Source organism: Mastacembelus armatus, chromosome 13 (genome assembly GCF_900324485.2).
Source record: "Mastacembelus armatus chromosome 13, fMasArm1.2, whole genome shotgun sequence".
In the NCBI taxonomy this organism is placed as follows: domain Eukaryota; kingdom Metazoa; phylum Chordata; class Actinopteri; order Synbranchiformes; family Mastacembelidae; genus Mastacembelus; species Mastacembelus armatus.
This window is the reverse complement of record NC_046645.1, coordinates 13,123,974-13,146,747: the sequence shown is the minus strand read 5'-3', so window position 1 is coordinate 13,146,747 and position 22,774 is coordinate 13,123,974. Positions and strand designations below refer to the sequence as shown.

Below are 22,774 nucleotides of genomic sequence, written 5' to 3'. Positions count from 1 at the left end.
CAAGAACAACACACCTGTACAGCCTGGGAGATTTCCGAATTAAATTAATCTGTAGCTAAAGCACTAATTGGTTCTTTCAGGTTGAAGGCAGAGCTGTGGCTTCTCTTCACAGATAGTTAGGAACAAGACAGAGTAATTGCTCTCCAACCAACAGCTCACTTATCATCTATTAAGGAGGCTAACAAGCTACTGTAGCTCAAGTCCAGTCAAAGGGCAAAAATGCTTTCAATGCAGGGGGTGTCCTAGAAATGTAATCTGAATGTGAATCCCAAAGTAACTAATCTATTTTAAACCTCCATATAATAGAAGTTGAAGGAGCACTTACTAGAGAGTATATTAAGTGGATAATCATACAGTATCTATAGTAAATTTAGTTTTAATTCATTAGGCAGTGATTTTTCAAAGGAGAAAGGCATTCGTGCCTGTAGCACAAATTTCAAACATAATGAAGTTACTGATTAATTTGTATGATCTTAATTTTGTAATTTAAAGGTCCCCTCCAGTCGTTCTCTACTCTCAATAATAAACTCTGTTTGATGTGGATTTTCCACAGAAACTCTGTTTAAATGTGCAATGTGTGAAATGTGAAAGATTTAGTGTCATTTAGTGATGTGATTGCAGAATGCAACCTTCTGAGCAACCCTCACACCCCACCCTGTTTCCAGGCATGAGAAAGGGTATGGGGCCTGTCAACAAAACAATCCTATTATCTCTTCCTGCTTTAAAAATTCTTGTTATTCTTAAACTTTAAGGAACATCACAACTTCACCATGAAGCCCATTCTCATTGTATGTATGGTAAGGTATACGCCTACATATCAGGCTTGGATTAATGTCCAAAAAACAAATCTGTTCATATGTGTTAGTCTTCAAGTTTTAACGAGAGCTAAGGGAAACTTTTCTTGAAGTGTCAAACTCTGTACATTAAATTTCCCTTCAGTGATTAATCTTATCTTATTCTATGTTTCTGACCAGGAAACCAAGGACAACAGAGTGAAGTAAAATATAGGCTAAACATGTTTTTGAGTGGAGAGGGAATTTATATTCCTACTTACTACTCCTATGCTTGTATTCTAGCTGTCCGCAGACAATGAGTCCTCAAATTCTAGCAGCACCACCAAATTTACAATTATGGCAAAATGACAATGTTTACACACTGGATTATTGTTTATTTACAGACATTATTGGCTCAAATAATTATCTTAATGTCTTTGTTGTTTACATTTGTGTTTTCGAGTGAAATGTGTCAACAACTTCTTGTTAGATTGCCGTGACATTTGGTTCAAACATTGTGCACTCAAGATGAGTTGTAAATGTTTGTGTCCATATCCTCCAGTGCTTAGGTTTATGAACATGTGAAAATTGTGGCTTTCCCATGACCCTCAGCTGTACATTGTTTAGATGGTTAACATGGTAAACACATGGTCATTATGAGCATGTCCATGTGCCTGTGTTATTTAGCTTAATGCCAAAAGGTGCCTGACAGAGCTGCTAGCATAGCTGTAGAATATTCATCTTGGTGCTTGCTTAATCTTGCTGTAATTGATTTGCCATATGCCAATCAATAACAAGGGTGCATTGCTCCCTCCCTAATCTACTGCTTTCTGCCACAGTGCCTTTTTAGATAGTGCCATAGAAAATTCTAAATGTTCAATTCTGACACATAATGGGCTCTAAAATGGAGAATTTGGTGAAACAAAAGATGAATTGGTCAATTCCAATTTCACACTAGGAACAACACACTTGTTTTCAAATGAAAGAAAAAAAACTGTAAAAATAGGTTAAAGCTAAACAGTTAAATTCTAAGTGGACTCCCAGATTTGTATCATCTCTTTAAAATCTGGCCATTAATCTATACTGTTATTTCTCTGGACTACTGATCAGCCTCAAATGCTTAAACCCACAGTAAACCTAAGTTTTGCCAGTGTTCCATGAAAGAAGAAAGAATTAAAGCACAATTGTTATGTATTAAAATTACAACAAGGAATTAAAAAATGAGCATAACAGAAGATGTTCCCCAGAGCATCTGAAGGTGCTATGTACCACTAATTGGAAAACCTAACCTTAGGCTTTTAAAATTTGCATCCAAACAGGAGCTACATGTCCAAACCTGTATTAAGTTTCCTAGTTCTTAAGGCCCTCAAAGCGAGATTGGATGAGAGACCCATATAGAAAAATAAAAGATTCAAGTAGATAAGAACGGCCTAGTTCTGAAAATATACCCTTGACTGTCTCCCTTCTTCAGGACCTTCATTCCAAAAACTTCACTAAGATGAAAAGATTAAAATCTCTTCCCATCAAAATCAACCTCGATTGACCACCTCTAACACAATAAATGAAATATGAAGTTATACGGCAAAAGTGTCTTGCAATAACGTCAGAGACAAAAGTGGACCGAGTGGAATTTTCTATCAGAAAACTAATGTCAGGGTGGCAGAACACAAGCATTCAAGATGAAGCACAATTTTACCTTTGCACAGATTTAGATTGCATTTCACATGAATAATTTCTCTTAAGACTGAACAGAGATAAGTCAAGGCATAGCAACAAAAACCAAGGAGGATAATTAGATTTAATAATGTCTGCCTTCAAGACATATGCCAGTTATGAATGCAGAATATAGTTGGAACCCCAAGATCAGCTGAAAATAAATCAAGAATGTCGGTCTGTCCCAAAATATGAGCAGTAAATTGTCTTACTTCCAACACATGTACAATGTGTTCAAACTCAAACTTCACAAATGACATATGAGCAGAGAATAATGGTCTGCCTAAATTTTTACAACAGAAATACCAAGAATACCAACAACAAATCTTGTCAGTCTGTTTTTCTGCATCTGTTTGTGATAGCAAATTTGAATGCAACAAGGGAACTGTGGCTCTGACATTAGCAGTTCATTTGTGATGTAACATTTATTGTAGCTGTGGGCAATGTCATATTTGGATACAGGCTGGTCATGACTATAGGACACAGCTTGCAGTGTAAATAATGAATAAATAATCTCTGCAGGTCATCAACAAAGCATTTGTTTGTAAATTTAGATTGACCTCATTGAATTTATCGCAACACAGAAAAAAAAAAATATATTTATTATTATTATTAGCAATAGTAATAGTAGTAGTAGTAGTAGTAGTAGTAGTAGTAGTGGAACTATCTTATAAGATATGTAGTTTTTCTCTGCTTCTTATTAATGCAGATCACAACATGATGCAGCAGAAAATTTTGTACCACTTCCTTGAATGTGACTTTAGTTCAAGACTAAAAATGCATTCTTCTCATTTCAAACTACTGTTGTCTTTGTGTTTCTATTTAAGGGTCATGTTCATGATTTCTGCAGCACAGCCGTGAGGCTTTGTACTACTTAATACCAGTACATGCACATGTGCTTGCATGTGCGTGGGTGTGTTTGTGTCTGTCTGTGTAATTGTGGTGGAAGGGGGTTATTTCATGAATGAAAATGATGTACAATGATGTCCTATGGCTACAGTAATCAGCGGTTGCAGTTGGAGGTTCTTAAATAGTCTCATATAGCCTAAACCAATCCTTTCTAGTTTCCCCACAGGAACACACTGACTTTTCCACAGTCATGTTGGAAGTAACTGATAAGATATGAAGAGCAAGGGCACCATATAGATGAGAATTTATGCTTAGGCTGGCCTCTTTCCTCTAGGCTCTGTAGTTATCTTAGAACAACACTTTGCCTGCTGCCTCTGCTATTGGATTTTATAGTAAGCCCCGACCTAAGCTGTGACTTGCTTCACTTGCCATGTGGGGCTGAGCTCATCACCTATTCTACCAATATGAAATGCATGCACAAACACAGATGAATACTTCAATTTTAAGCCTGCCAAATAAACTGTCACAGTTATGAGCCTTAGCTTAGGTATTTCAACTAAATCCATTGTAATTTACAATAACCCAGAGAATCCGATCAGTCCTTCAAATGAGTTATGCTAGCTAGTGTAAGTGGGAACTACTCAGTAACTTACAATAAAATATCTCACATCGACCATTGTATGGTGTTGATTGCTACTATTCGATTAATCTGCCAGTAAGTTTCTGAACAATTCATTAGAAGTCATGTCTATAAAAATATCAAACACCAGTGAAAAATGACACGTCACTTAAGAGTTACATTACAAGTATGTAACTCGTGGTCCAGTGTTTCAATGCACAGAAACCGAACAAATAATTGAATGAAGTACAATACTACTAGTACAATAAAAACCTACTTATCAGGATTAAAATAGAAGGGAATTATTTCATTATAAACAGCACTCAGATGCCACTTTTTGAGTGTTCAGGAGTTAAGTAGTTTTAAGAAACAAGTGACTATTGGCTTGCTGCTCAGGCCTCTCAACCACAGTTATACTCACTTCTACCAGTTGCTATGGAAACGTGTTTTCCAGCTCCCTTCTCCCTATATTTTAACATCAGCACTCTTGCTCTCTCTTCCTCTGTCTCTGGTGTTGCTGTCTGATTGGACGCAGCAGTGCAGCCTGAGAAGTGACCATTTACATTTAAGAGCTTGTCAAAACACAGTGTACAACTTCAGCTGATCTGCTGCTGATGGTATGACCAGTTAACTAGTATGAATTACACCACAAGTACAGTATTATTCAGTAAAAACCACATAATGTTTAAAGAACATATATTCATTGATTTGAGGTATATTATAGTTCCAAGCTGAGCATCAATATATGGCAGTTTATATAAATACAATTTATTTGTGCTTTTTTTTTTTTTACCCACAACACTGCATGCAGCAGATGGCTGACAGCTTACAGTAAATCTCTGTGCATTCATTTCAAAAGAAATCCTTATGTGCCAACCTAAAAGAAACCACTAGCAGAACCTTCCTGGTTTTTAATTATATCTATTTCAAAGCTTTCAGCCCAAATTACCCTTGTAAAACCAAACTCCTTATCCCAAATCATCTTTCTGTGGCATCTACAGCACAATTCATATGTACATAAATTTTTAAGTGAACAATTATATGTGAATATATATATATTCTGCAGTTAGAGTCAGCAGATTTTTATTTCACTGCAGCAGAATGTTATATGTTAAAAATCGAGGGCGTAAAATATCACTTGAAATACTGATGTAATGGTCATACTTAAGAGTTATATAAGAGGTAGCACACATTGGAATAAGAGGCCGAGGCAGCAGAAGCTGAGCTGCCACACTGAGGATGATTCAGACTCCTATGTCTTGTTAAAAAGTCGCTTTTGAAAGGTGTTTGTCTGTGATATTGAAGTACCATAAAATGTCACATTATCACTTTCTCAGGACAAAGGGATCATTTTAGTCTTGTGTACTGTAGCTTGCTGTGCAAAAAAAGTTCCTTATTCAAATACATCTAAACACACATATATTTTGAGATTAACTATATAATAATTCTATACTCTTTCCTGACCACATTTTTTTTTAATTCTCCATGAAAAAATGGCTGTGCTATTTCAGCAAAACTGTGACATTGATTAGTTGACCAACAGAAAATTAAAAGTTCAGAATCAATCAGTCTTTATGAAAGAAAAAATAATAATAAAATGATGGACTAATGCTGATTCAAGCTGAAACGGTTGATCAATTAAGTAGTCAAACCACAGAAAATTACTATTTTGATAACTGACTGCTCTTTTCCTTCCTTCTTACATGATTGTGCACTGAAAAGCTGGGGTTTTCACTGCAGGACAGCCACATATGCAATTTAAACATATCACAATTTCTGCTGGAAAACAGTAGAGGGATTGCAAGTAGTACTTTCAGTTATTTTCTTGACTAATCAATTAATTGATGTATGTGCAATAATCCAGAAAACAGCAACAAAATACCCTGTAATTTCATTTCCCACAGTGCAAGTTCACATGTTCTGATGTCATGTTTTGTCCGAAATAGTCTGAAAACTATTATTTTAGACTTTAATCGTGGGGATTGACAATCGCGTGGGCTTCAATATGCATCTCTTTAATGTGCCGCAAAACAATATTATACAATATACACTGCAGTGTTGATACAGGATCTTTTAAGCCAAATCATGACTTAAACCGAATCCGTAAAAGGAGTTAAAATGAGCTCTCTAGTAGGTATATGCTTCCCTGAGCTACAATCTTCTTCCTCTCTGTGCTGAAAAGACGTTGTGACTCAATGAGCTACGATGCACTCCACTTCAGCGGCCAACAGAATTCACCCTCATTCAGGCAATTTAGTGTGAGTGCACCTCAGCATCTACCTCAGCTGTGTGCCACACAACAAAAGCCCGGGGAGGTGGAGAGCTGAGCGTCTGTGGCCCATCATGTCATGCTGGGCACTCCTGTAATGAGTCAGTATTTAGCAGGCTGAAAATAAGGCCAGAGAAAATATAGATATTGTTCTGGCAGGGAAACTTAAAATATAGGGGAGACAAAGCTTTGCTGGATAAAAAAAAAAAACAAAAACAAAACAAGTGTGGCTTTTTGAATAATTCTGACAATTCTGTGAACACTGCCATGGTTTGGGGTAAACATGTTTTGTCATCTACAATAGGCAGATATATAATGCTGTGAAATAATAATTACACCATAATCCAAGTTTGATTTTCCTCCAGTTTGGGACAGCAGTACAGCTTTACAACCTGTGCAGTGACTGAAAGAGCAGTCTGTCACCATGTCTAAAAAAGACATGCATAATCAGTGAAATGGAAAGATTCTTGGAGGCTGACTTCTAGGGACCGTGCAAACATTTTCTGTTTTCAGCTTGTCCAGTTTGGCAACTACATACAAGAATAGGGAGCCTGTGTGGAATGAACAGTGGCTGAAATGTTAACATCTTTGCGAACACAATGAATCACCACAGTCTGTTGCAAAATAACACTCATTCTTCCCGATTAATCATTACAGTGGTTCTCCAGTGGCTTCCCTGTTAGTGCTAGTCACGACACAATCCCATAAAAGAACCCGCAAAGCAACAGCCCTGCTTGCTGCTATCGAGAAAGCCATTAAGGTTTAGCAGGATATAATACAATAATTCTGTGTGAACTGGGCAGAATTTCATGCATTTCTAATAATTACTGTAACAACAAAGAGGCAAAAAGCAGGACAGGGAGAGCAGGAGGGAGGGAGCCACAATGACCACTCAGCCACAAGCTGCCTCAAACTACGCAGAACCCCAAAGCCTGGCACATGCACACAGCTCTCTCTGTGTGTTCATTCAGAAGGCAGACAAGCTGGGACGAGCCGGATAAGCCTGCCTGTGGCTCCACCAGGAAGAGGATCAATAGGAGGGAATGCACCATTTCACATACAGCCAGACAGAGCCAGGGGCAGCGTAGAGAGGCAGAGCGGCACTTGAGTACTCATTATGACAGAGTGTGTGCAGCCACTTCTGGAGTCATCTATGAATGGAGTAAGACGATGTGTGTCCATTTGAGATTAGGGCAGACCACACAGTAATTGGGTTAGTACCTTAATGAGAAAAAAATGTGGCATGAGTGTGTCTCTATCAAAGTAACAGAGCAAGATAATTGTGTGAACATGCTGATAGCAGGTACATAAAGCTGTTAGCAGACACTCAAACTAACACTATGACCAGAGAAATGTTGGTCAGTGTTCACCATGGCCATCCTCTTTATTCTTGCTTGCTGGCATGGAAACAGTTGGCTGCAGCTGAGCATTTGGACATCGCCCACCAGCAGTCAATCACATACTGATGTCCTGCCTTCCATATTAACAGAGTCTGAAATTAGCACCTGCCAAGGATCTATGCCAGTAAAATTTGTCCATGCCAGTAAATAAACATTGGTCGCCCACACCACAGCCCATGATGCTCCCTCAACTTCTCCTGTCCTCAGATTATGTCCCTGCTGACCAGTATAAACTTTCTCTAAGCAAAACAGTGGCTGTGCATCAATGAGGCTTCTGATTAACTGCCTCCTATGCTGCATCTACAAAACAACCTGCAATGCTGTTATTTCACGATTGACTGAATGGTTATCCAAACTAGCATTCACTTAAGGGGTAACTTCACCTTAAAGGTCTTCCAACATGTTTAAAAGAATTTAACCGATATTGATGAAGCAACAAGTAAGAGGCATTGCCTTGTCTCTACAGTACATAATGTGCATCAGGAAAGGTCAAGGGAAATCAAGGGAAATTGGTGGGGGATGGGGCTGACCAATACTCAGTGTGGAATGAAAGGAGTCACAGCGAATAGCCATGAGAAACTGCTGGTGGAGTTTTCAGTCACTACAATTTATGGCTGTTTTAGAGTGTCACTGTGTGGAAGCCTGTGTTGTAGCTGAGCTAGTGGCTTTGAGAGGTTTTTCTGTGTCTGTCTGTGGTGGAGGATTTGGCTGAACTGAACTTTCAGATCTAAACACAAAGAAGCAAGCTGTATTTAAGCAGAAAAAAAGCTGTTTTTACACACTAATATAAATTTTATTTTTTTAAAAAATGCTTATATCTATGTAGTCTACCAATAAAACATATGATTATTTGCACAGCATAAAAAAACCATTTGAGTCGTTGTTTCAAAGATATCCACATACAAACATCCAGCATGATAACAAATGGAAATAAGACAAGTGATCAAGGTAGAAACCAAAGTGTAGATCTGCTCATCTGTTTGTTGATGAATCTTTTGCAATGTTCCTGTCTTATCATGGAACATGAAACAGCACTGAAAACAAGTTGGCTGGTGCTACAGCTGCAAGTTGCATTGAGTGGATAGGTTGTAAAACAACAGAAACAGCAACACTGTTACCTGCAGTCTAATAAGTAGGAAACATTTTCTCAGTTAATCCTAACATTTCTTTAATGAGGACAGTGAATATTACTGTAAAATGTTATAGGAGCTTGTTATATATGTTTTAAACATTTACTCTTTGTTCCCTACACGGCATCCCTTTCAATTTATACCGATATACATTTGCTTTTCTGCTACTTTTAAGCAGTAATTGGTGAATCACACAGCAGCCTTTGTTGTGCGATAAGCCTGGCGTTGTAATAAACTGTAATTTTAAAATAAACACACACAAAAAAAAAAAAAAAAAACAGTGTTTACTGGGTTACAAGTGGCTCACTTCCTGCAAAATGTAACCCACTAATTTGACCTCATAGACTGTGGAATGTGCTGAGGTTTTGCTACACTGTATTCCCTCTGCCTAGCAAAAGATATGCACACAATCTGTTGCTATATTTCCAACCAGGGAACTGCCACAAAAATGTCTTCAGTTCAGCTCATCCTTCTGACATGAACTGTCTGTGCAGTGCCTTACCAAGATCCCATATATAAGGGGGATCAACCTCTTTCTAACCACATCAGAGTAAAACTCTTTGATCATAGCACAACAGTCACGTGTTCTAGTAAAAAATTTTTTATATTTTCTATGGCCCTGTGAGGAAATCTGTCCCCTGAATGTGACCCATTCTATTAAGAAGTAACCACAATGTTTAGTGCATGTGGACCATCAGCAGCTGAGGCTGTTATCTTGTCTTGGTCAGGGGCAATAACAGGAGTATCCTATTAACTAATTTTCATGTCTCAGGAGAACTCTATGCAGCTTACTGTGAAACAACAGTGCTAACAGCATTCATGCAACCACAGCAAACTGAGTAGCCTTTTAAAAAATTGAGATTTAAAATTCTCTGAAAATAATTTCTATTAATTTTGTCAGATTTTTTTGATGCCTGTGTATCTGTAAATAAATGTGTATCTGGTTCTTCTGACATGTTCTGACAAAGGCATGCTTAGTACACCAGTAGCGGTGGTTGTGATATTCAAGGCCGTCCCTGATATCCCTCATTAATCCATGCTACAACTGATTGTGCTAAGCCATAACAGCAGGCCATTTGTATTCTTTCATCAGCACCACGTTCCTTCAGAAATTGTCCAATTGCCGACTAATTAAGAGATGCTTTTAACAATCTAGATGAGAATTGGGAACATCTATGTGAGCTGTGGAGCATGTTGACATACATTGAGAAAAAGGGCACAGCCTGAACGGCCAAAACAGAAGGATATGGTTTAAGCAAAGGGGCATGCTGTGAGTCATGGGCAGTCAACCTTGAGAAGTACAGTGTTTTGTGTTATCTTTCAGTTAGACATAAAACAAATGTCACAATTCCATTTAGCACTTTCGGTCAGACAACAAATCCATGCTCTGACTAGACAAGCAATGATTCATGAACAACCTGTTACTACACCTGCTAAGCAAATCTGTCCATGTTTACTGTAAGCATGTACAGCAATATCAGGCCTTCCTTTCTCTACTTACCCAATACCCTATTTAAGAAATATCTATCAGTGAAAATCAATGCACTTTATCATACCACACATAATTATAAAACCATACATAGCTTATTAGGAAAGGGCTGTTTAGGTTTCACTAGACAGACAATAGAACTAATTGTAAATTTGGGTTCTGCATTCCCCCTTTTTTTTTTCTTTAAATTCCCATCATGTTCTTGATATAGCTGTCAGTACAAAAGAGCAAGGAAATCCCAAGGTTGTGTTTTGTATTCTTTGAGACAGACTGAAACAGGCGTGGTCTGTCTTCACAACGGCTCCACTGAGAGCGACAGATGGCACAGAGGCACCTTATGACACAACATGAGCTTCCACACACCTTGCTGGCCAATCAGAGGCTGGAATGTAAAAATAGACACTGGGACAGGGCTTGCCCCCAGAGAGTTGAATACTCTCTACCGCTGGGCTAGAATCTCTTGAGACATCTACAATGAGGGAAGACGATCACCATTAATCTAGGCACATAAAACAGGGCTATAATGAATTAGAATGGGGTAATGCCCTTTTTCTGGTTCTATGTCTCCTTTTCATGTTATAGCACTCTAAGTACGTGCCAGTTTCATCTACGTGGCCTAGATTAATTTCTCTGTCAGTGGATATACCTGGATTTGTCATATACCTTTAATGCTTTTCAGGTGTTGTATATTGACAGCAGAAGTAAGTTTTAACATGAAATAAGGCACACACGCATATCCATTTACACAAAATTATTGACTTTGGCATGAGTTATTGATGGACCTCGTTTATTTGACCTTCAGATGATGATAACCAGTCAAGATGTCTGATTACTACAGAGTCAGCTCCCTTAAAATTCATTATATTCAGTCTGAGGTAGAGCCATGGCAGCACTGCATGCTGGAGCTGTTCATTGAATGTTCTGTTACAAATCCCCTGAGCTGCACCTCAGGAATACATTTGTCAGAAGCAAAAAAAAACTGTAAAATCCAAAAGTCAGTAATTCAAGTTATCTAAATTAAGTTATTTTTCAGACAGAATTCAATCCATTCCCATTTAAAATGAGATAATGTGCTGGGTGGGACAAATGCTTTTAATAGTGGTGTATTAACTTGATAATACAAGAGTAAGAGATAGACTTGTATTGGTTCAAAGCCACAGATTCAAATTAAATTCCTTTAAAATCGATCTATAACAAGTTTCTTACTTCTTTTTGTGCTTTGTGTTAAACAAACCAGAGTGCCAAAGTCTAGAATTATTTTAGATATTGCAAAAATAACAAGGGGATTCTTGATAAAACTACAGTGTAAAAAAAATTCAGTCCTTGCATCATGTATACTGTGAGTACAATGAAACTCACTACTTACTTAAGTAGGCAACAAAAACGTCGGTAAGATTGGTTTGGGCCATCTCATGTCAGTTAAATGGCTTAAAATTTTTGATTGTCAGAAAAAACAAGCAAAGTGAAGACATCACTCAAGGCCTAGATGAAATAGGGATATCTTTTTTTTTTTTTTTTACTGAACTCAGACGAAATATGTGGCTACTCAGTTCTAGTTCATTATTTAGATTTTACTTTTAGTTTGTGTGAAGCCTCATGATGGAGATTGTACATTGCCAATATCTCAAGTCCAGTAAAAATTAAAATGCGTGTTTTGTAGAACCATTATATGACAGTGGATGGACTGTGAGTCGTCTTCTTGTTTAGGGAAAAAAATTCAATACCAAAACAGCAACAGGCATTTTGCGTGTTATCTGTTCAAGGCATTCCCTTAGTATGTATACCTGTAGGTGTTGGACTTGGTAATACACAGTACATTCATTAGTATCCAATCACAAAATTTACTTAAAAAAAGACAATAAATTATAAAGCGTACAGTGGAGTGTACGACATCACCAGTAACAACAAGAACTATGCTAACTTACTAATTCAAATCAACAAAGCATACATTTTAAACATGTCCACCTACGTACCACAGTAATTGCCTTTCACCTGATTAAGTAATTAAAAATCCCAGAAAAGGGACCATATATAGATAGTAACTTGTCAGAAACATATTTCCACGATGAAAATATATAATAAAATAATTCTGAATAGCTTAAATACTGCAACATCACACTGAAAATCAGTGCATCAAAAAAAAAAAAAAGAATGGTTGCTTATTCAGCTTCAATGTTATGTCAGCATTATGTCAGAAATGCTGTGTGAATCACATCCAACATAGTTCAGGAAGACCAAAGGATGCAATAAATGTCAAACATCCTTAATGCTCCACCAAGTGGCTTACATCCACTCCTGAAACAGTGCCCTGACCCTGTTCAGTCAAAATGTGTTTTAACTGTTTGTTAGTGTATGCACTCAGGCAGTGGAAGCAGCAATGTGCTGTCATAAGGTACAGCCTTTCACAGGCATATCCCCACTCCCCACTTGTGGTGATTGTTGTGAAGGAATCTCCAGTGGGAGTAGGGTATGCAAGTCACCAGTATGGGGAATACAGTGGATGATTTCTTTCCTAACAGCATGCTTGCAGCACAGATACTGAAGAAAAAAAAAAAGTCACAAATCATGTCCAGGTTGACCACAAACATGAATCTACTTGAACCAGTTTTTTGGATTGCAGCTTTGATGCTTTAATAAATTAATACGTGGTAGTATTAAAGACACTACCAGAATAACATTTGCTTTAGAGGGCCTGGCTTTGCACTCTGTGGCATCAATGGAAAAGATGCACAGTGGGGTTCATGACACATCCGGCTTCTGCTGGCAAAGAGAGTATGACGGCTTTCAGGCAGTGGAAATCAGTGAATCATACTGAGAGGAGATCCTTCAGGGAGCAGCGTGAGAGACATAATAAAACAAGCCAAGACAGACAACATGCCAAATGTACAATGCACACAAAAAGTTAGGTTCAGAAGTTGACACTGTAATATATACATTTGTTTGGATATTTCTTAGTCAGTTGGCAAACAATCAAAGTCTTGGGTTGGATAAATGGTATTCTGAGGCTAACATACAACTATCCTATATTCACATTGCACATTGAAATCAGATTTGTGACCTTGCATGTCTTCTTTTGTGCTGCATCTTTTTTTATATTCTATGTCTATAGACCTTTTCACAAGTGCCAGAATCTTGGATTTTTACAAGCCAATGAAGTAGTTGCATAGTGCAATGTAGGACTTTTGGGGAACATTCCCAGAGTGCACTAAATCTAAACCTGATAAGAATGAACAAACAGAAAATATGGCAGATATGGAAAGTCGCAAAATTAAGAGTATCTAATATCGTGATATCCTAGTAATCGTGATATCCCTGTCACAGATGGAGAAAAGCATGTCAGTGGAATATTGTAAAGCATATTGTAAATATTCAGCCAAAGCATCCACTGAAGTTTGTCCAAGATGGTGAGAAGCATTTCTGACTTTTGACATCCTTGCGAATGGGTGGGACAACAGAATGTACAGTTATTTCTATCTCATATTAAATGGAGTAGATAGGTTGTTGAACAAAAGAAAATATTGTTAAATGAAATTCAAATATGCAAAAATACACTACGTGCTCTTAGGCAACATTTCAGCATTATATAGAAAGTATATTGTGAAGTTATCAAGGATACTGATATTTGATATACTTACTCCTGATATATCAAATAAATATGACAAGGCTATGCCAACTGTGCATCTAAAAAGTACTGTGTATATACACTGTTGTAGATATTTTTGTTGTAGATATTTAACAACATTACAGTGCATATAAAGCTAAAATATAAGAACTGAACTAAAAAAGGTTTTTTCCTAGGTTTTCAGAGAGCTAACAAAAGATTAAATAAAAACGTATGTAGGCTAACTAACTAAACAGAAAATATGGCAGTTATTAAATGCAAAAACACTGCGTAACTATATCTCCATGTGTGTTTTATTTGTTCAGATTTATACTTATGACCTGGTTATGCAATTAAATATAGCATTTTTCATATCAGTTGTCTCAGGGGTGAAGAAAAATCTTTTCTAACTCATCTACTGCTATTTATCTACACCTAGTCCTTTGTGAATAATTTAGATTAAGTAAAAGAAAACACTGAAATGAAAGATATTACATGTATTCCCTATTCAGTTCATTTCATGCAGTGTTTTTATCAAATGTTGCAATTAATGTTACAAAAACAATATGGAAGTACAGTACAAGGACTGGGCATTCAACTACATTTTTACAGTAATATTAGTAACAATATATGTAATTTTATATTTTTTATTTCATGACCTCTTTTCCTCTCCTCCCAAAATGCAGTTTTCTATGCAGTGGCATGCTTGTCAGTGTCTGCAGGATTCAGACCGATGTGCATCACCAGCAGGGCATAAAAATATTGTACACAGTCAAGGTGACAAGTCTCAGACAAGTCAAACCTTGTTTGAGTCCACTGCCAGTGTGTTTGAGTGTGTCCAAAGAATGCAAAGAGAGCCTGAGGTATGATACCCTAATGCAATGGTATGTCTCACTATGGGTGTTCAAAATGTGTGTTTTTGCAATATATATATATAGAAACCAGATTTCAAACAAACAAAATAACAAATCATCTGGTTGAGTGGTGATTAGAATGTAACTTTGTAAGTAACTTAATCATTAGTGGTAGTGCATCATCACACTGATAAACTTTTTTAAAAGCTCTTGACACTGTTTACCATAGAAATGGCTTCTACAACACACAGTAAGCTATCAGAACTAGTTGTAAGGTAGTAATCACCGAACATAAATTAGTGCCAATGTTCATCTTTTTAATCTGTGGTGGATGTGTATGTTCTAAGCACCTCAGTAGACGTGAATGTAGACGTGAGTCCCCAGTTTTAAGAAATGCATAGTGGGCTGTTTGAACTTTTTGCGTGTTTTTACTACCAGTCAGCAATAAGAGCCAGAAGTTTAAAGACAGAAGTTTTAAAAAAAAAAAAGAGCAAGTGAAAAAATGGTCAAAATACAATGAAAGAAACACTCCCTAAACCTTTCCGAACAATGGAACAGTAAATTTCAGTCAAATGTGATGTTTAACAATAGTTGGGAGTTCACTTCTAGCACCTTTGAATCACTGTAGTAGTCCAGTGACCTCTGACCCACAGATGGACTTTAATCCCCCTGAATATTCCAACTACAACTCCTGTCCAGTCGGGCTGTGTACTGAGTTCAGGAATTCTGCTAAGTGCTCTGTTCAACTCTCTATGTTATTGTCAAAACAGGTGAAAAGGGGGGAAAATATATGTAAAAACATTAATGTCACAATGCCATCTGTTACCATCAACACTAGCTGTATTTCTCCATGTACTACAGCATGCAAGCAGTACTAATGCAAAAGCAGGTAAGAGATGGCATAATGCCCTTGCCATTACTTATCAATTATTCATTCGGGTCAATCACCACAGGTCTGTGCTGTCCAGATAAAATGGGTGAAAGCGGATATTAAGACCTCACACAACACTGCGTCAAAAATGATCACCCCTTACAATGTCCAAAAATGTATGAAAATTATTTCCTAAAACCTGAACAACTGAAATTTAGAAAGCTATAGCAGTTCATAAAAAATTACTTCAATTGTACAGAATGCTGTGACTAGCTATCTACAGCAATAATGATGTTAGTTACAAACAGCTGTTGAAGTATTTCTAAATACTTAATATGTAACATATTAGGGAAACAGTTATTCATAATAGCAAAATCAAAAGAGGTGCCATATTGCTCTTTCCATATTTGGTCATGTCTATTACATACTCTGCATGAAGGGAGGATGAAATTAGGTTAATTTTCAACCCCAGTGATATCCCTTTTAGAATTTTCCCTTTTAGGTCTCTAAATATCCTAATACTGAAGGATCCATAAAATCAACTTGAGAATGCATTATATTGCATTAGAGCAGACAAAACTATTCACGTATAAAAGTATAGCTTGGGGAGTCTACATTCTCTGGGAGTCAATGACATAATTTCAAAGTGGATGCTACACATTGAGTGAATCACGAACAGCTATAGCTGTTATTGCTCTTTTGGAGATGATGCCTTCTTACTGTGATCTAATTGCAGATTAAAAATAATAGATTTTTTTTTTTAATCACTAATATTAACGTATGTTACAACTTTTTTTGACAGATGTATCTCCAAGTTGCAAGGCAATGATATAACTCATACAGAGGTTTAATGCTGGAGGGTGGCACAATATGTTCCATGCATTAAAAAAAAAGCCTAAGGCAGAGTAAGCCATATTTTCCCTGCACTGCACATGGTGATGCATCCTATAGTGTTTCAATAATGAATACACCATGCTAAGCATGAATGCATGATAAGGCGCACCCACAGTTTCCTGTCACACTACATAAAAGAAGCCGAGCACTAAATCCTAGCCAACAGCGCGTTGCTTTATTACATTAAGATGAGACATGCAGTCATTTCATTTAATCCGACATACTGTAAGCTCACTTTCAGGAGTTTAAATTGAGAAGACTCATCTATATCTTTTGTAAACTGGGACAAACTTCCTCCCAGCATGGATAGTGACATGACTGTAAGCTCATTTCTCCTTTCAGGGGCCACATGGGCCACACAGAGTGATGTGATGACTTAGTTTGGGTCACAGGAGTACCATCTTTGCTTGCTTCTCTCACTGCCAAAACAAATGTGGGGAGACAGAAAGACAGCCAGGAAGTGTTCTCAGTTTGTAACAGCCTTAGCAAAAGAAGAAATCAGTCTTATTTGCAAGTGAATAGCCTTGTGAGAAAGGATAATACATTTTGCCAAGTGCGCCAAGAATTTACATAGCTAAACATGAATGGTTTGGAAGAATGAGAATGGAAAAAAAAAAAACAGCAGAGTTTAGATGACTCAAAGTTGTTTTTACCATTTTAAGAAGAGCCAGTGGACTGAACTCAGGACAATATGCCAAAATCTTTTAATCAAAGCAAACTCAGCTATTTGCAAACAGATAATTATAACATTTGCTCAAAGCAGCACTTGAGTGCTTAACACAAACAATCAGTGTCAAGTAATCTCTCTTGTTTCTGTTCCTAGCAGATAATTGATACTTGACAAAACTTTTACAAAGTCTGCAACGCCCCGGTTCCTTTTGTCCCACCGAGCACAAGCGTCAAAGTGAAGTGATGCTAACAAATGTCCACAAGGATCCTATGTTCACTGGCCTCTTTCTTTAATTTGATCAATGACAATGACACATGAGAAGACATTGTGAGGTTGGTAATAATAAAAATTTCAAAGTGTCAGAAGCAGTATTGGGGTACTCACCCGCAGAAGAAACAAAACACACAACAAGCACGTTTCCTAGTCCCCACTGTTCCCTTTCCTTGCTGTTTAAAATCTTTCACATTCCTAATCAGTAAACCTAAATAATATAAATCCCTGAAATAATAACCCACACAGGATTCACATAAGGTTGCTAGAAGCAGAGAAGTTAATAACCAATAAGCCCACAGTCTGTGCCTCTTCTGTGAACAAACCCATAGCAAAGGTTGTTTATGTTCCTCCCACAGTGCTTCACAGGGTCACGTGCACGTGAAATGTCATCTCTTTAGAGTCCTTAGGCAATTCATCTCCTCTCAACTCTCTCAGACCCGGATCTGTCTGATCCACTCCCATCATTAAAGTCAAGTAGTCCTGGCTGGAACAAAACCACTGCCTCTCTTGTTTCTCCTTGCTAGTTTGAAAACCCAGCATCTGTGAGATTTTTAAATAGATATGGAAGCTTTAAAAGTGAACCTACAGTCTGATTTACAGGGAATTCGTATTTCATTGGTTGAAATGAACAGTGCGATTAGATAATTACCTAACACATGCTTGGCTGACCAGTGTTTTGCCAAATATGCATGCCAATTCAAGAATTGTGTTTTTCCGCAATCATTTACATCCTAACACAAGTACTGGTTCAATAAACATCCTCTAAAGCTTAGCTGTAGCTTGTCAGTAGACAATATTGTTGGCAGGTTTAGCCATTTTAAGACAAAACAAAAACAATATAAAATGGCAAGGCCAGATTTCCTTAACAAATCTCATCCAAAATGCATGTGACTGTGTAGCTACTGTTTAGTAGCTTTGCAGAGTACTGCTTTACACTTGAAGTTGAAGGCCAGTTGGGTTTATCCTAAATCAGCAGGTACACAGCTTTGGTTTATGAAAAATTACTCCTAGTTCACACACCACAAACTATGGGGATTTTATTAGGACGCTGTGGAATGATTTAGATAACCGGTGCGCTGTGCCATACAAAGCCATTAGTATATGTTGTGGTAAAAAGAAGATTGACAGAACATTCAATTGTCAACAAGGACAGCCAGTCAATCGTGTCTATAATCAATTAGCTGGTTTCAGCTTTGCCAAATGTGAGGACTTGATTCTCTTCTGTTTTGTCACTAGCAAAGGAATACTTTCAGGTTTTGACACTATTTGACAATGGAACAATTTGATGTCTGCATTAGGAGTTTTTTGGTCATTTTCATTTTAGAGACTAAATGATCAATCAACAAATCAAAAAATTAAAAAAAAAAAATAAAGTGATGGATCACCAGTAAAAATAACCATTAACCGCAGCCTTAATTATATGCATTTTCACTGCAGGCTCTCTGCAACATATCACCATATTGAAGTGTGATATTATAAATCTTACTGAAGAGAAAGGAACATTTATAAAAAAGCTTGCTGTGTCTTGGTGTGAGGGAGGGAAATCTATTTTAGTGGACCTCCCAAATAAATTCTAGATATGGGAAACACTGCTGGCAGTACATCATGTGCACACTATTCTGAAATAATCTCTATCAAGGAAGAGCTGTTGGACTTTCAGTCGTTGCTTTTGGCAGAGTTGACTTCTGTCGGCATAAAGCTGGGTCAGACAGAAAGAAGTCTGGTGCTTTTGAAAGTCAACCTGCAGTCAGCCATTGTTCTGTCTTGCTTCGTAAAGAGAGCAGCATAGAGCTACGTCATCATATCCACATGATCTGACTGATGATGTAACACAGGCTAAGTGAAACAATCCTTCTGTAAACTCAATGGCCACATTTTCCTGTTCAAAAGAGCCAGATGATGCGATGCAGAGTTGCATCAGTCCCACAGTTTGAGGACATTTGGAACTGATCCCAGCTTTGCTTCACTTCTGTCAAATTGGTTTCTGGAAGTTATATTTCATTTTATGTCAGAACTGCACACTTGAAATAATTCCATATTGCAGTTATCAGATTGAGAGGATCAATTAATAATTATGTCAAGAAGCCTGACAGACACATTGAGCAGTCAGCCGGCATAGAGGAAAAGAAAGAGAAAGATGGTTAATCCCCCTCCTCTCCAATCTCAGTTCAGTCATAAATACTGCAACCATGCCACATAATCATCTGTGTAAAGATTAGGATTTTCTGACTTCCTTCAACTTAAAAGTACTATTTCTGATACTTATTTTAAATACTGCAAACACAAAAACAAAACTCTCTTTTAAAATATAAAACATTTTATCCTTTGTTTAAGCGACTTTGCACCAGTTATATGAGAAAATTGTATTTTAGGTATAATAGAAAATAGATATTTAGATATATAGCAATATTTTTTAATATTAAAATTTTGATGTAATATTTGCCTATTCCTAATATCAATACTCCCTCCAGCCATAAGGGCTTCCTGTAATTTCCCTGGCCAATGCGGTAGATGGGGCCAGCCCTTCTTGTACAACATGTCTTTCTCTTTTCACTCCAGAAGCAAAGCAAGAGAATGAGTAAAATGTTGAAGATTTTTGCAGCGCCTTCATCTTTAAAAGGTCTTTGGCCTTATTTTGGCTGTAAAGTTAAAGACGGGAGTAATGACAAAAAAAAAAACATCCTTTTGCAGGCATTGCCATGTTCCAGTACAGCATTCAGGCAACACAACCAACTTGCAGATTCACCTACAAGACACCATGCTGAAAAGTTAGCAGTTCCGCCTCCACAGAAACCTGTGGAGCCAAGGCAAATGTCAGCTACAAACTAACATCTACCTCAGTTCATGCATGGGAGATTCCGGGGTGCAATTTTTAGCTCCCAAAATCTGCACTCTTATGGTGTTGAAAACCCACGTTTCATTCTAACACAATTGGAACTGAGTTGTCAAAGGTTCACAATAACACTGAGTTAACATTAGGCTTATTGCACTTCTTTCATAATATATTGAATTTGAATGTAAGAACACTTACACTTAATGTTCATGATGATCAGTATATGAGAATGCACTGAATCCTCAATAAATTGGATCATCAAAATAGTTTGTCAACCCAGTTATCAATATAATGTGATGTGCCTGCAGATTGTTAGATTATTTCAGTGGTACACAGCTAGTATTTTCAGCCCTATGTTTAAATTTTGAGTAATGGATGTTGAGTATTGCAGTATATAGCATTATATACCGTTCAGTCAGTATCAAATTGAATCTCATCGTACCGCATTGTATCGAGGTACATATGGTATCCCATGTATCGAAGTAAGTATCATATCCCATGTATCGAGGTATGTATTGTATCGTTATGTCCTTAATGATACACAGCCCTGTTATACAAGGTCAGAATGGGAATGACTCAACAACACAAAAGCACTAAATGTGGGCATAAACTGGCAGTGCAATAAATTGTGAAATGAAAGTTGAGAACCGTGCAGTCCTATAGCCGTTACATCGATATTCAACATAACTCCACCTCTGTAATTCTGCAGCACGTCATTGTGCATCTTGTCATATATTTTGCACCAGATGGGGTTCAAACCTAAACCAAATACTTTACTACCTTTCCGAAACAATTTGTACAATAGAGTTAAATTGGTAACATAATCATAATAATTTCTCAATAAAACCCAAGAGAAATAGCATTACTCTTACAAAGCAGTCAGGGCTCTACTCCCTGTGCTTTGCCTCTTCTGCCTGAGGAACACCCCTGCACATATGGGATTGTACATAAAGGATTAAAAGGCTATCCCACGAAAAACCCTGATCCCTGAGTGTGGCACAGTGCTACTGTAACTATAACCGCCTCACAAGCCTCAAATTGATTTAATGATTGATTTTAATTTAAATAATGGACGTGCAAAGGTTATTAAAACGCAATTTGAAACAAAACTCCCTCAATTAGACTTACATAACGACACATTTTACCAACTTAGAGGATCTCATTTCAAAGCCTTTATCGTGGCATCAGATTACATAACAGATGATTCAGAGTAGAAGTTGTGCTTGCAATGCATCAGTGTGCCAGAGAGACCAAATAAACCAAAGCTGCCCCTGAAAAACCTTTGATGTACTAACTAACGTTAGATGCAAACATCCATTGTCAACGCCCTCTCCTCGGTGCCACAATACACTACACCTGCACACACTGACAGGTGCGCTTAAAAATGCAACCTTTTTTCTTTTCTTTTTTTTTTTATTTTTCTTTTGGGCACAATGTACCTTTAACTGAGAGACCGTGACTCAACCCAGAAGGCTGTTGTGTGTGTCTACAGAGGGAGCCCAGCATCACTCCTCATCAACAACAAACACGTCCCATCCAAGCACAGACCCACGGACAAACACAACAAATGACGGAAAAAAAAAAAAAAACTATTCCCCCGTGCCACATTTCCATTCACACCACGTCCACACCCATACACACGTTAATACAATTTTAAAGTCTTTTCTTCGAGAGCGTCATGTTTTATTTAATGTATAATAAAGCTAACTCGGCGTACAGGCTGGTCACGCAACCAGCAGGGTTATGTAGCCCACTGAGTGCGTGTCCAGAGAGAGACGCTACCCCAGCACATGATGAGCAGGGAGCTGTCTCTAATCACAAACAGCCCGTTACTAGCGCTAAGCTAATTAGTTAGCACCGTTACCGCTGCACCTGCTAAACACGGTGCCTGCGGGCGGATGTAGAGGGAAGCCCAGGAGGCGAGGGGATGCCTGCGCTCCTAGCCACTGTTTAAAAGGGTGGGATAGTCACAGCAGGACGTGGACATTTAAATGTCTGGCTAAAAAAAAAAAAACAAACAAAAAAAAAACTGTAAGTAGAGTAAAAGGTGACGTTTTCTTACCTGTGCAGCCCACAAGAAGTAAGGCTAAAAAAATATCTCTTGACTGGATCATCGCAACTCCCGAATAACGTGAACGTTAAAAAACGGCGTAGCTAATCTCAGCTCGGTCCCTACGGTGTTGCCCTCGGGGTTTCGTGCCCTCTCTCAGCAACTGTTCATCCAAATCTATATATCTGAGCCGGTCAGTGATACGTATCAGTAGCAGCGCTGGTGATGACAGGCAGAGACAGAGATTATCGGTGATGATGAGCGCCAGTGCACCGTTCAAAGTCTGACTGACAAGCTCAGCCTTCTCACACACATGGATTAATCCGCACCGGCTGAATAACGGACCTACTGTTAACTAGTGCGCTCGCAGCCCGCTGTCTAAATGATCAATAATAATAAAGAAAAGAGGTAAAGATCTTAGGTAAACCCACCTGGCCATCAGAATGCAAAATTACACAGTGCATATAATTCTCTGAGCTGTTTTCA

General features: G+C 37.8%; 1 protein-coding gene across 4 annotated transcripts in view; it reads right to left on the bottom strand.

Moving 5' to 3' along the window:
* ncam1b (neural cell adhesion molecule 1b) overlaps window positions 1–22,553 on the bottom strand; it is a 64,865-nt gene extending 42,312 nt beyond the window's left edge. For all 4 annotated transcript variants that reach the window (XM_026319410.1, XM_026319436.1, XM_026319419.1 and 1 more), the window contains exon 1: window positions 22,301–22,553. In XM_026319410.1, the coding sequence (XP_026175195.1) occupies window positions 22,301–22,352 (52 nt within the window). In that variant the 5' untranslated portion in view covers window positions 22,353–22,553. The remainder of the gene's footprint in view (window positions 1–22,300) is intronic.
* Window positions 22,554–22,774: the final 221 nt, after the last annotated feature.